Source organism: Pan troglodytes, chromosome 17 (genome assembly GCF_028858775.2).
Source record: "Pan troglodytes isolate AG18354 chromosome 17, NHGRI_mPanTro3-v2.0_pri, whole genome shotgun sequence".
Taxonomy (NCBI): Eukaryota; Metazoa; Chordata; class Mammalia; order Primates; family Hominidae; genus Pan; species Pan troglodytes.
The window spans coordinates 60,337,342-60,350,485 of record NC_072415.2 but is presented as its reverse complement, the minus strand read 5'-3'; the positions used below and the strand labels follow the sequence as shown (position 1 = coordinate 60,350,485).

General features: G+C 49.0%; 1 protein-coding gene across 50 annotated transcripts; it reads left to right on the top strand.

The window, feature by feature from the left end:
* The first annotated feature begins 66 nt into the window (after positions 1–66).
* On the top strand, positions 67–13,057 carry MBD1 (methyl-CpG binding domain protein 1). 50 transcript variants are annotated; one of them, XM_063795675.1, is made up of 18 exons: positions 67–516; positions 1,862–1,996; positions 4,711–4,825; positions 4,917–5,083; positions 5,171–5,253; positions 5,497–5,537; positions 5,934–6,080; positions 6,187–6,315; positions 6,471–6,545; positions 6,670–6,786; positions 6,870–6,938; positions 7,562–7,729; positions 8,052–8,351; positions 8,489–8,581; positions 8,960–9,091; positions 9,177–9,238; positions 10,375–10,446; positions 12,104–13,057. In XM_063795675.1, exons 2-17 carry the CDS (start codon positions 1,887–1,889, stop codon positions 10,412–10,414), a joined length of 1,848 nt encoding a protein of 615 aa, XP_063651745.1. In that variant the 5' UTR covers positions 67–516; positions 1,862–1,886; the 3' UTR covers positions 10,415–10,446; positions 12,104–13,057. The 50 variants fall into 50 exon arrangements, with proteins under 50 accessions (XP_063651745.1, XP_063651744.1, XP_063651751.1 ...); XM_063795674.1 differs by having other exon boundaries at positions 12,097–13,057; XM_063795672.1 differs by having other exon boundaries at positions 176–516; positions 8,444–8,581.
* Positions 13,058–13,144: the final 87 nt, after the last annotated feature.

Below are 13,144 nucleotides of genomic sequence, written 5' to 3'. Positions count from 1 at the left end.
GCAGCTTCCTTGCCGCGTTCGGTATCCGCTGTGGAGACCGCGGGAGGGAAGGGAGGGCGCAGGCGCAAGCCCTCCCCGACCACTTCCCTTCAGGTTGAGGCTGGAAAGCGCATGCGCCAGCTAGATGGGCAGCGAGGAGAGCCGCAACTGCCAGTCCCTCGAAGGGGTTAGCTGTCGTTGAACGTCAGCACGCAGATGCAACTGGCTCTCGGCAGGGGGGCGCGCGCACCGCTGCGGAGCGCCGGCCCGTAGGCGCGGGAGCCTCCCTATTAAGGGCACGCGACGTCGAGGCAATAGTGCGCAGGTGCTTAGCCAGAGGCGGAGCCCGAGAGGCAGGCAGCGGACTTCCGGTTCCGGGAGCAACGAACAGCCGCGGAGGCGACAGCTACCGCTTCAGAGGAGGCGGCCGCGGAGGAGGAGGAAGGGGAGGAGGGCGAGGCGGGAGGTGCAGGAGGGACCCTCGCCATGGGTCCACGGGCCTAGAGTGGCGGAAGATACCGGCCTGGTGCCAAACTGGTGAGACAGCCTTGGGGCTGGACGTGGAGAGCGCTCAGGCGGAGGATGGGAAGGAATTGTGGCTCAGAACGCTGACGGGGAGGAATGAAGGGCCCTCAGGCCGATAAGGGGGAGGAATGGCGGCGTCGGAATACTGACGAGGAGAAATGGGGGGATTTAGGCTGAGGACGGGAAGGAATGCAGCTCTGAACTCTGACAGGTAGGAGTGTCGGGATCCTGGGACGAGGACGGAGAGGAATGGTGGAGATCAGAACGCTAAAGGGAGACATCGGGGCATCTGAAGTTGAGAGAGAAATGGGGTTTCAGAACTCTGAGAGGGAGAAATGAGGGGCCCTCAGGCTGATGACAGGAGAAATAGAGGCTTTGGAATGCTGAAAGGGAGGAATAGGAGGCCCCATATAGAGGACGAGGAGCAGTAGGGGATCAGAATGGTGACAGTTAGGGATGGCATGATCCCGGGACAAGAACAGAGAGAATGGAGGAGGGTTCGGAATGCTGAGGGGAGAAATTAGGGTCTCTCTGGATGGTAAGGGAGGAATGGAGGATGAGAACAGTAAGGAGGAGAAGTGGGGAACTTTTTGGCTGTAGAGGAAGGTTTGGGAGCTCAGACTAGGGAGAAATTGTGGGTCAGAACATTGAAGGAGAAGAAAAATAAGTGGGGAGGTCTTGGGCTGAGGAAGGGGAGGCATGGGAGGCTTCCAGTGTGAGGAATGGAAAAGATGAGGGGCTGTTCAGGCTATGGGTTGGAGCAGTTGTGTCTCGCAGAGGAAGTCGAGGTTGTAACACTGAGGTAGCAGGATAAGAGGACATCAGGCAGAGAAGGAATGGAGTGGTTAAAACACTGAAGGAGGGAAATTAGGAACTCCTGGGTCAAGGAAGTGGGGAATGAGAGACTACTGAAGTCAAGTAGTGAGGGCAAGAGAAATGGGGCCCTTTGGGACTGAGGATGGGGACTATGGGGGTTTTGGGGTGATAAAATAGAGGGATAGAGGCCCTTAGGTCAGTGACAGGGAGGAATGAGGGGGAAGGATGAAAAGTTTCTGGATTGGCAGTGAGGAGAAATGATGGGTTGTCAGTCTGAGAACAGAGAGGAGTAGGGGATTAGGACACTGAGAATAAGAAACAGGGATCCTTGGGTTGAGGAATGATGATATCCTAGGCCCAGAATAGGAAAGAATGGGGTGAGAATATGAGGGGTTTCTTTTCCATATATGGGCTGGTTGCCTGTGGCAGGTCCTAGGGCTTGGGCAAGCACTAATGGATACCAGTGATTTGTGTGGCCTGGGGCACAGTTTTGTCCCTTCCTAGAGCCTCAGTTTCCCTCATCCCTTCCACCCCCTTTCAGGCTACTGCTGCTTCCTGTGGCCTCCATGGCTGAGGACTGGCTGGACTGCCCGGCCCTGGGCCCTGGCTGGAAGCGCCGCGAAGTCTTTCGCAAGTCAGGGGCCACCTGTGGACGCTCAGACACCTATTACCAGAGGTACTGGGTGGGTAGTGGGCAGAGTCAGGAGTGGGGTAGAGCCTGATTCTGGTAAAATCAAATGGTGTGGTTAAATTTATGGATGAAGTTTAAATTATGCACATACAGTTAATCCTTATTAGCGGATTTTATGTTTGCAATTTCACCTACTTAATAAAATGTATTTGTAACTTAAAAGTCACTACTCACAGTGCATTTGTGATTATTCAAGAACATGTACAGAGCAGTGAAAAACTGTCACTCAATGCATGTATTTCTAGCTGAGGCTGAAGGAGCCCTTTTCAGCTTTAATACTGTAAACAGGTGTCCTTTTCGTGGTGTGTTTAGTGTCACATTTTTCTAATTTTTGTACTTTTTGGTGATTTTGCTTTTTAAAATGGTCCCCAAGCATAGTGCTGAGGTGCTGTTTAGTGTTCTGAGTGTGAGAAGACTATGTCGTGCTTTATGGAGAAAATACAAGGCAGATAAACTTTGCTGGTTATCTGAGTTACAATGCTGTTGGCTGTAAGTTCAATGTTATGCATCAGAATTATGGTACAACCAGAAAAAGAAGGAAATTTGCCAATATGTGCACAAAGCTGCTTCAGAAAGTACAGAAAGCATTTATAGTCTTGAAGCTATGTAAGAGATGAGAAAGCAGCTACATTGGTGGGTTCATGAAATGACGATCAATAAAGCATAGTTGACAGCATTGTTGAGGAAAGCCAAAGTCATGTTACCCTGGGTTAGGAAAATATTAAGGTTATATCAGCTAGTGCTGGCTGACTTGCACATTTCAAAAGGCGACATGGCATGAAACATGTTAAACCTGCATGCAATGCAGGTTCTGCTGATCAGGAGTCTTCCGAAGAATTTTAAAAATACCTGTTAAGTGTTGTACAGGAAAGGGGTTGTGTGGAAGAGTGGTTTTCAATGTCAATGAGATTGGCTCGTTAAACAAGAATATTGGCAAAAAACCTTACAGAACACATACGGCCTCCAAATCCCCTGGTTTGAGTCATTCAAAGACCATGCAAATAATCATTTGTAAAAAAAAATGTATTAAGTAATGTGTGTTTAAACAGAAACACACACAAAACAAAAGTTCAGATGCTCTCAGGAACCTAACCCTGTATTTCTTCTAGGAGCAATGGTTTTGTATTCAATGTTCATGACAGCTTTGTAGAACGTAACTACCATAACTAATGAGAGTCAACATAGATGTTTATAAGCATTTACATGTGTTTAAGAAACATTATTAAGTTTCTATATTCTTTCTGATTTTTTAAATCTAAGCTGCTATCTTTCCAGGTAAATATCAAATTACAAATTACTTTTTGTTTATATTTAGTTATAATTTATTCACATATTTATGTACTTGTATAAAACTTTCAAAACTTAAAAGTGCAGTTGTCAAGAACTGTAAAGAACCTGAGATTTCATTCTTAGGACAAGATAATAGTGAATTTGTCAGAATTTTGTAGATGCTGGTAGGAGGGGTAAGACTCCTGGGTTACAGATCAAAGACAGTTTATTACAACAGTTGCAGGATCCAGAATACAGTAGTCTCCCCCTTATCTGCAATTTCATTTTCCACAGCTTTAGTTACCTACAGTCAACCACCATCCAAAAATATTAAATGGAAAATTTTAGAAATAAACAATTCATTAGTTTTGAATTGTGTGTCGTTTTGAGTAGCGTGATGAAATCTCACACCATCCCGCTCAGTCCTGCTCAAGAGGTGAATCATCTCTTTGTCCATATCCATATCCATATCCATGTTCTAGACACAACCTGCCTGTTAGTCACACAGTAACCATCTCAGTTATCAGATAGAAAAAACACAGTACATATTACATTAGGGTTTGGTACTATCCACGGTTTCAGGCATCCACTGGGGAACTTGGGATGTATCCCCTGCACGAGAGGGGGAATTACTGTATTACTATTTTTGTGCCAGTTTCTGAATCCCAATTCCTACAGCATGACGTGAAGAGGGTTGTATTATTATAGGAAAAGAACCGTGAGCTTAGAGAATCAGGTTTTTTTGAATAATATTAAGACAGTAAGTATGCTTTCCCTTTGGAAAAAGTATACTTTCCCTTCCTTCTATGGAAGGAGACCCTATCTCTTATCTTCCAAGGTTGTTTGCTTTACAAACATCCTTGGAAAGATAGTTTATCAAAAAGGACAATCGTTGTCTCTCTTGCAGGGCATACAAAAATGCAAGAAACCCATGGGGGTCCCAAAATCAATTACTTATACTTTAATTTGTATGTAGTTGCATTTGTTTATATGTTTTTAAAACATATTTGTGTTTTCTTTACTTGATTATATACTTGGTACATAATGCTAACATTTATATGTTATATTTGTGTTATATATATATATAACACAAATATATTTGTGTTTTATATATATATAACACAAATATAATATATTTGTGTTCCTATTTGTGTTTATTTTTACTTACATGAAATAGTTCCAGTATTACTAGTATTATATGTTGTAAATATGTTCATCTGTTTACATTTATATTGTTTCTAATGTTTCTATATGTGTTGGTATTTATATTAATTTTTTTATGTTTTCAAGGTTAGTTGAGGTGGGGCTGGGCAGGGCTCACAAGCCAATTCCAGGCTGCCTCCTGTATCCTGCCAGCCCTGTCAAAAGGTTGTATGAGTGAAATGGCATTGGCTCCACCTGGGTGCTAACCCATCATGGCCCATCCCTAGCCCCACAGGAGACAGGATCCGAAGCAAAGTTGAGCTGACTCGATACCTGGGCCCTGCGTGTGATCTCACCCTCTTCGACTTCAAACAAGGCATCTTGTGCTATCCAGCCCCCAAGGTACTTCACAACATGAGATACCTAGGTAGGGGTGGATGTGCCACCCAACACCCAACCACTGACCCATATTCCTCCTTCCCTTACTTTCCAGGCCCATCCCGTGGCGGTTGCCAGCAAGAAGCGAAAGAAGCCTTCAAGGCCAGCCAAGACTCGGAAACGTCAGGTTGGACCCCAGAGTGGTGAGGTCAGGAAGGAGGCCCCGAGGGATGAGACCAAGGCTGACACTGACACAGCCCCAGCTTCATTCCCTGCTCCTGGGTGAGTGTTGGTCTAAGGTGAGCCAGATGGGTGAGGGTTGTGATTGAGGGTGCTCTTGGAGCCCCACACCTGCCTTTCCCATCCCAGGTGCTGTGAGAACTGTGGAATCAGCTTCTCAGGGGATGGCACCCAAAGGCAGCGGCTCAAAACGTTGTGCAAAGACTGTCGAGGTGAGTGGCCTCCAGAGGATGGGGCATCGGGAGATAGGAGCTGGAGCAGGTTCAGTGTCATGCTAGGCTGGGGGTTGAATGTGGATGTCAGGACAGAGGCTACTGGCATGGTTGGAGGTTGGATATTGGAGATAGCAGGCATAGGTAGAGGTTGAATAGTGGAAGTCAGGGCACAGGCAGTGAGGGAAGTCAGATGTCTGTTGCTTCCTTTCCACTTTTCTTCTTCCCTCTTCCTCCCCACAGCACAGAGAATTGCCTTCAACCGGGAACAGAGAATGTTTAAGGTAAGCACAACCTGCTTCCTCTTCACAACTCTGCAGTGGGAGCAGGATGTGATGGAGCTGGTAGAGTCTGAAGGGATGATGATGGGTCCACAGGATGAAGAGTCATTTTATAGGGTGCTCTCCATAGGTCAGCAGACACAATAATGGGAATTAATGGGGTAATTAATCCCCATTACCATTAGTGCATCAGTAGACACAGTGATGAAGTTAACAGGGGACCAGTAGACATACTAATGGCCTCAGTGATGGTGACTAACCAGACCTTCTCAGATACGGTGATGAGGCTAATGGGGGACTAAAATTCATGGTGATGCCAGCTGATGTAGGGTCAGTAGACATGGGAGGACCAGTGCTTCTGGAGCAGGCCCGTGATCTCGTCCCTACCATTCCTGGCAGCGTGTGGGCTGTGGGGAGTGTGCAGCCTGCCAGGTAACAGAAGACTGTGGGGCCTGCTCCACCTGCCTCCTGCAGCTGCCCCATGATGTGGCATCGGGGCTGTTCTGCAAGTGTGAACGGAGACGCTGCCTCCGGATTGTGGAAAGGGTGAGTTGGGCAAGTGGAAAGAGCCCAAGGCTCACCTCAGCCCCTGGCCCCCATGGGCTTGGCCCCATGCTTCATGCCTCTCCTCCCACCTGCCCCCCGCCAACAGAGCCGAGGGTGTGGAGTATGCCGGGGCTGTCAGACCCAAGAGGATTGTGGCCATTGCCCCATCTGCCTTCGCCCTCCCCGCCCTGGTCTCAGGCGCCAGTGGAAATGTGTCCAGCGACGTTGCCTACGGGTGAGTTGGGCCGGAGGGAGCAGAGCTCATTCTGCTGTTAAAATCGTCGCTGCCTCTGCTTCCTTTCAACCTGGCCTTGCCTACCTCATGTCTTTCTTTTCTGCCTAACCCTATGCTCGCCTTTCTGGCCCCGCCTACCTGCCTCTGTCTGCCAGCACCTTGCTCACCGCCTGCGTCGCCGTCATCAGAGATGTCAGCGACGCACTCCCCTGGCTGTGGCTCCCCCAACTGTGAGTGCCTCACGCCACCCTCTGTCTGCCTGTCCCATGCATGCTTTCTGCACTTAGGGTGTGGGGAGTTTCTGTGTCTGCCTGGTGCCACCAAGCTGAAACCACCCTTTCTGATCTTTCCCAGGGTAAACATGCCCGCCGCAAGGGAGGCTGTGACTCCAAGATGGCTGCCAGGCGGCGCCCCGGAGCCCAGCCACTGCCTCCACCACCCGCATCACAGTCCCCAGAGCCCACAGAGCCGGTGAGGCCCCAGTGGGTGGAGGGAAGGCACAACCCTGACCTTACCCAGTACCTGCCCTGACCCCACCCCATTTGCCTCTACAGCACCCCAGAGCCCTGGCCCCCTCGCCACCTGCCGAGTTCATCTATTACTGTGTAGACGAGGACGAGCTAGTGAGTGGCCCCACCCTACCTGGATAAGCCTAGACTCTCAGGACGCTTGGTTAACTTCAAAGAAGCAGATGCTGGAATGAGCCTATTGGGGAACAGCAAGGCACAATAATGGGTCCTAGGATGGGATGAGTAGATAATGGAGGACTAATACGGGGTCAGCAGGTGCATGACAGTGCTTCATGTCGCATATACCAACACTCTGGTAGCTGATGTGGGGATTGACAGAGGAGCAGCTAGCACAGTGACTGGGGTTCACCTAGGATGAGCGACAGAGTAGGCACAGTGATGGGAGCTAATAGAGAGTTATCAAAATGTTGCTGGAAATGGGGGTCAGAGACATTTTCTTGGTAGCTAGTGGTGGCCTAGGAAATACAGCAGTGGATACTGTAGTGGAGCAGCCACAGTCCTAATGGTATCGACGGCCAGCTGGCACAGTGATAGTGGCCAATGTTGAACTAGCGAATGCTGAGGAGTGACTAGTGGGGAGTCAGGAGGCTGAGACTAGTATGCAAGTAGCTCCGTCTTATGGGGCTAGAGGAGCACCAGGACCAGCACTGGAATAGGCGTTGAGGATGGCCTCTCCTAGTCCTAGTTGACAGCACCACCCATTCCCCCCACCCCAGCAGCCCTACACGAACCGCCGGCAGAACCGCAAGTGCGGGGCCTGTGCAGCCTGCCTACGGCGGATGGACTGTGGCCGCTGCGACTTCTGCTGCGACAAGCCCAAATTCGGGGGCAGCAACCAGAAGCGCCAGAAGTGTCGTTGGCGCCAATGCCTGCAGTTTGCCATGGTGGGTGGGGCAGGAAGGGTCAGGTGGACGGGATAGGTTGGGCCAGGCGCCCCAGTGCCTGGAAGTGGTGGGCAGGCTTGGTAGGTGGGTGGGTGGGGCAGTAGCTTTGGTTGAGGATTAACAGACATTGTTCTTGGCTTAATGAGTCTAGGTGGCATTGGTGTTGCTAATAGGAGACTAGCAGGCTCAATGATGAAGGGCTCATATGTAAGCAGATTCCGTGCTGGGACTGATGGGAGATTAGCAGGCATGTGGAGCCGGGCAGGGTGGATGTGATTGGTCAGGACACCAGGTAGCCATAGCACCCTATCTTTCCCCATAGAAGCGGCTGCTGCCCAGTGTCTGGTCAGAGTCTGAGGATGGGGCAGGATCGCCCCCACCTTACCGTCGTCGAAAGAGGCCCAGCTCTGCCCGACGGCACCATCTTGGCCCTACCTTGAAGCCCACCTTGGCTACACGCACAGCCCAACCAGACCATACCCAGGCTCCAACGAAGCAGGAAGCAGGTGGTGGCTTTGTGCTGCCCCCGCCTGGCACTGACCTTGTGTTTTTACGGGAAGGCGCAAGCAGTCCTGTGCAGGTGCCGGGCCCTGTTGCAGCTTCCACAGAAGCCCTGTTGCAGGTGAGGGCCCCACACTGTCCTGCCTTCCCAGCCTCACCCAGCCGCATGCCAGGGAGCTGAGACCAAGTCTGCTGCAATCCTCCCTCACGCAGGAGGCCCAGTGCTCTGGCCTGAGTTGGGTTGTGGCCTTACCCCAGGTGAAGCAAGAGAAGGCGGATACCCAGGACGAGTGGACACCAGGCACAGCTGTCCTGACTTCTCCCGTATTGGTGCCTGGCTGCCCTAGCAAGGTGGGGGCAGTGATGGATGTTCTGTTGGTGCCGTAGCGGAGTGGTCTGTAAGCAGAGTGATGATGAGCCATGATGGTTCTCTTGAGCAGAGCAATAGATGTGCTGATTGCGACGTTTCTGCAGAATTACCCCGCCTGTCTAACAGACACCCTACCTCCCACAGGCAACTAGCTTTGCCCGCTTTGCTATCCAGCTAACAGAAAAACGGAGGTCAGTGAGGAATGGGAATGGGAAAGCTTTATAGGCAGAGAGATGGACTTTCTGTGTTGAAATGTGATGGAAGTAGGATTTGTCAGCACAGTGAGGGGTTGGCTGATAGAGACTTTCCTCAGGTGAACTCTGCCCTTCTAATGGTTGCCTGTTTCCTACTTCTCCCAGGCAGTAGACCCAGGCCTGCCTTCTGTGAAGCAAGAGCCACCTGACCCTGAGGAGGACAAGGAGGAGAACAAGGATGATTCTGCCTCCAAATTGGCCCCAGAGGAAGAGGCAGGAGGGGCTGGCACACCCGTGGTCAGTGCTGGGGATGCCCCACCCTGCCCTGACCCTGCTGTAGCCCCAAGAACCACATTGACCTATGGTGTTAATTCTTCTCTAGATCACGGAGATTTTCAGCCTGGGTGGAACCCGCTTCCGAGATACAGCAGTCTGGTTGCCAAGGTGTGCCCCACACAGTGAGGGGTGGGGAAGGAGTGGGTGTTGGCCAGATGTGGGCCCTGAGTTTTGAAAGTATAGCCGGCAGTTTGGCATGGTGTGGTGGGAGGTAAAGGCCCATACCCACTATGCTGATCACAATTAATGAGGGGCATGTGTGTAGGACCCTAGAGATTTCTCCTGAGATCCAGCCCAATAGCATTCCAGGTTAGGACTCTCCTTTGGGGGTAGGGGAAAGACTTGGTACTCTATCATGAGATTTGAAAGAAAAAGATAGGGAGTCTGGTCCCTATTTTCCTAAGGAATTTCTATAGGGGTCAGCTTTAATATATAAATTCTTATTCAGAGAATAATCATTTGGGTCTTGAAGGCCTTTAGAGTCTCCAGGAGACCTCTGGGTGGGTTGTTGCCTGACATTGAGCAATGTGTATCAGAGAAATGCTGCTGGGCTTGCCTGGGCAGTGGTATGGGCAGGAAATCTGGGTTCCGAGCTGGGTTTGTGAGCTGGGTTCACACGTAGTTGTGTGATCTCTGGTTGCCCTGCACTTCCTGGAGCGGCCTCTGTGGAAGGGCTTGGGCTGGATCTCTTGAGCCTTTCCTGAGCCTATTGAGGTTATTAACTTCAGATGCCTTGCAGAACTGTCCCTGTAGTCCTGGCATAGAACAAAGGGTAGATGCCTGTAAGGACTAGGGTGGTTGGGAGGACAGAGGAATGCTGGCTCCTGCAGAATATTGACAGACCCTGCATAGAGCCCCAGACACTGGCGATGTAAACTATTGGCCTAAGCACTTGGATTCCTTTGCTCCTACAAACCAGCCCACCAGGCTAGAAACCCTTTCATCTATACTTGGCCAGTTACAGAAGTATTGATTGAGTTCCTGTTGGGTGCACAGCATTGAGGACAATGAGCCCTGCAAAGCTTACCCTTCGGGAGACACAGGATACCTACCTTCAGGGAGCTTATAATCTGACTATGTACAAGCTGTCTATAATGGTAGTTTTTAGAAGATATAAAAAAAGATAAAGGATAATTAAGGGGAAGTGGATGGAGGACACAGAATAGTAGGAAATGGTTTTGTAATGCTCCATTGCGCACATAGCAAACCTCATTCAACATACAGACCTGCTCCCTTTTCCCTAGGTCCAAAGACCTTAAAAAACCTGGAGCTAGAAAGCAGTAGACTGGAGGCTTCTACAGACTGTAGGATTCAAGGTGATATTTGCAGACTGGCTTTATGAGAGACAACACTGATCTACTAGGGGCTGGACCCTAGATTGGTTGCCAGGGCTTGTGTGTGAATCAACCCTAGGAGGAAAAACCTACTACCAAACCAGAAGAGCAGGCCTAAGAGTACTTTGAGCTTCTAGAAGAAGTAAGCGGGAAAGGAAGAGAAAGAGTAGAAAGTTGGTGCATCTTCTCCTCCCCAAGAGCCTGAGTATAAGAAGTTGGATTTTAAGGGTGGGGGAGCTGGGTTGGAGAAAGGTAATATAATTAAAGCCACCACAAAACAACCTAAACAAGCCATGTTCATGAGTAATTGTAAGTGGCTTCTGGATGAGACCTGGCAGTGTCTCTACATACTTCCTCAGGGAGATAGCAATTGAAAATGTAATTGAATAAATAAGGAAAGGAACTGCTATTTGGTGTGTTCCTCTGTGGACCCAGTTTATTTAATCCTTAAAATAATCTTTTTGGGAAGACATTGATTTTGTCCGTTTATGTGGATGGGAAAACTGAGACTCATTAATTTGTCCAATGTCGAACAGCTGGTGTTAGTAGAGCCTAGACTCAAACCCAGCTTTTAAAGCCCTTGGTCTTTATTCCATTAAACTGTAACCTGTAATCCTGTATGCACTAACAGGAGTTTTCGGTGACCTTGAAAACACAGATTACTATAATTACTATAATAAATCCCTTATATTCCTGTCTCTAGCATGGTTTAGGGAGTGCCAAGGCTCAATGTAGATGGGGTCACCTTGTCAGAGCATCTGTTCATACAGAAACTGGGTTTCCTGCAGACCCCAGGTGCTGCATAGGATTCCTCAAACCCTACAGGATATATCTCCCCACTGGCTGCTGTCCATTTTGCTTGTTACCCTGACTCCCCCTCTTCAGCCAGAGCAGTCTTTGTAACTAAAGCTGCCAGCCTGGCTCATCTTTCCTGACAACGTGCATCTCCTGCCCTGTGATCACCTTTGTGCTTGGCTCCTGCCCTCAGCCTGAATGTGTTCTAGGAGGCTGAATTCCTGCTTCGAGTCCTGCCCAAGAGCCAGTCTTGGCTCAGCCCTACCTCACTCTCTCCCAATTCTTCATCCATAAAGTGCCAAAAAGATTAGACCTGTAATTTGTTAGCCAGCTTTACAGGGCCAGGACTGAGTGAGTGCCTCCTTAAACTTTGTATCCTGTGTGCCTCCCTTGCCTTACCCTAGTCCCAGCCCTGCAGCTTTAAGTAATTCAGACATGGATTAGCCATTTCCCAGTTCTGTCTCATACAGTCCAGCCTCTGCCACCTTCCCCACCCCTTCCTTTATTCCATCCTAACTAGTTCAGCCCTAGTCAAGACTGGATAGACTGATACTGCTTTGTTTCCCCCAGGAACCAACCACCCAACCCCAGTATTCTGGTAATTTTGACAATGATCTATATGAAATTTATTTGATTGACATTTAGACTCATGAGTTAAGCTTCTGCTGACCATTTATGTTAGGGTACAATCAGAGGAGCAGAACCACTAAGATAAAGATTATGTATATATGTATTTTAAGGGATTTATTATAGGGATCTGACCGCATGCCATTGTGGGAGCTGGTTAAACAGTCTCTGTAAGGCTGTTGTCTTTGCATCTAATGCTGGAGCTTGAAGTCTGCAGGGCAGGCACTCGGGAAGGGAAGATGGATGTAAAGTGTGGGAGACCGAGGACACAGTGGAGCCCACGAGCACGAGCTGGAACCCACGAGGATGGCCTGGAACCCATGTCAGTCTCTCACCACCTCCAGCTTCGATGATGTGGGTGTCCTGCAGAAGAAGCTGGTGCCCTTCCTCACAGAGTTAAATATGCATCTGGCCCAGGAATTAGAGAAGCTGAAAGGATGATCCTGGGGAAGGTGGAGCAGCTGCAGGCCTGACTACTGCCCACACCAACGAGGTGATCTAGCAGATACATGGCAATGTGTGAACTGCAACAACGCCTGGTGCCCCAGCACCAACCTTCCAAGTGTAAAAACAATATGCTGCTGCTTCACTTCCGCCCTCCGGTTATCAAGCAAAATGTCTCTTGTGGCCCGTCTTACTGGAAGAGAGTTCCGGGAAACATAGCCTCACCAAGGTGACACATTACAAAGCCACCCTACCATGAATCCGCTCCCAAGGGTCTCACTGCTCACCTGAGGATAACTCAATATAACTATGTTGCTGAAAATGCAAAGCTGAAGACCATGGATTTCATGGTGATTCCAGCAAGTACAGAGATTCTATGAAGCCCACCCAGAAAAAACTTGCTGGTCCTGGCTATTTTTGTGTCATTTATTCAAGTATTGAGAACCTGGCCTGTGGTAGGCACTGTACTTAATACTAGGATACAGAAATGCAAAAGATACGGCCCATGCAATTTTATTAAATGCATCAATATGTATTACAAATGGTGAATGGATTTCCAACTTTATCATGGAATTTAATGCTGAATATATAGAATTCAGAAAATTGTTGGGAGGACAGCCCTTTTGTGAACCTTGTTTGGGGCACAGTAGGAATTGGAAATAATTTAGTTTCTATCTCTAAGCTGTTCTATTTTAAAATTATTTTTAAATTTTTATTGTCCCACTTACATGCTTAGTGTTTCTTTTGGGAGTGGTTTGGTGGGAAGTGTTGACTGCCTCTGAGAAACTGGGATAGTGGGTGGGAAGATCAAGGT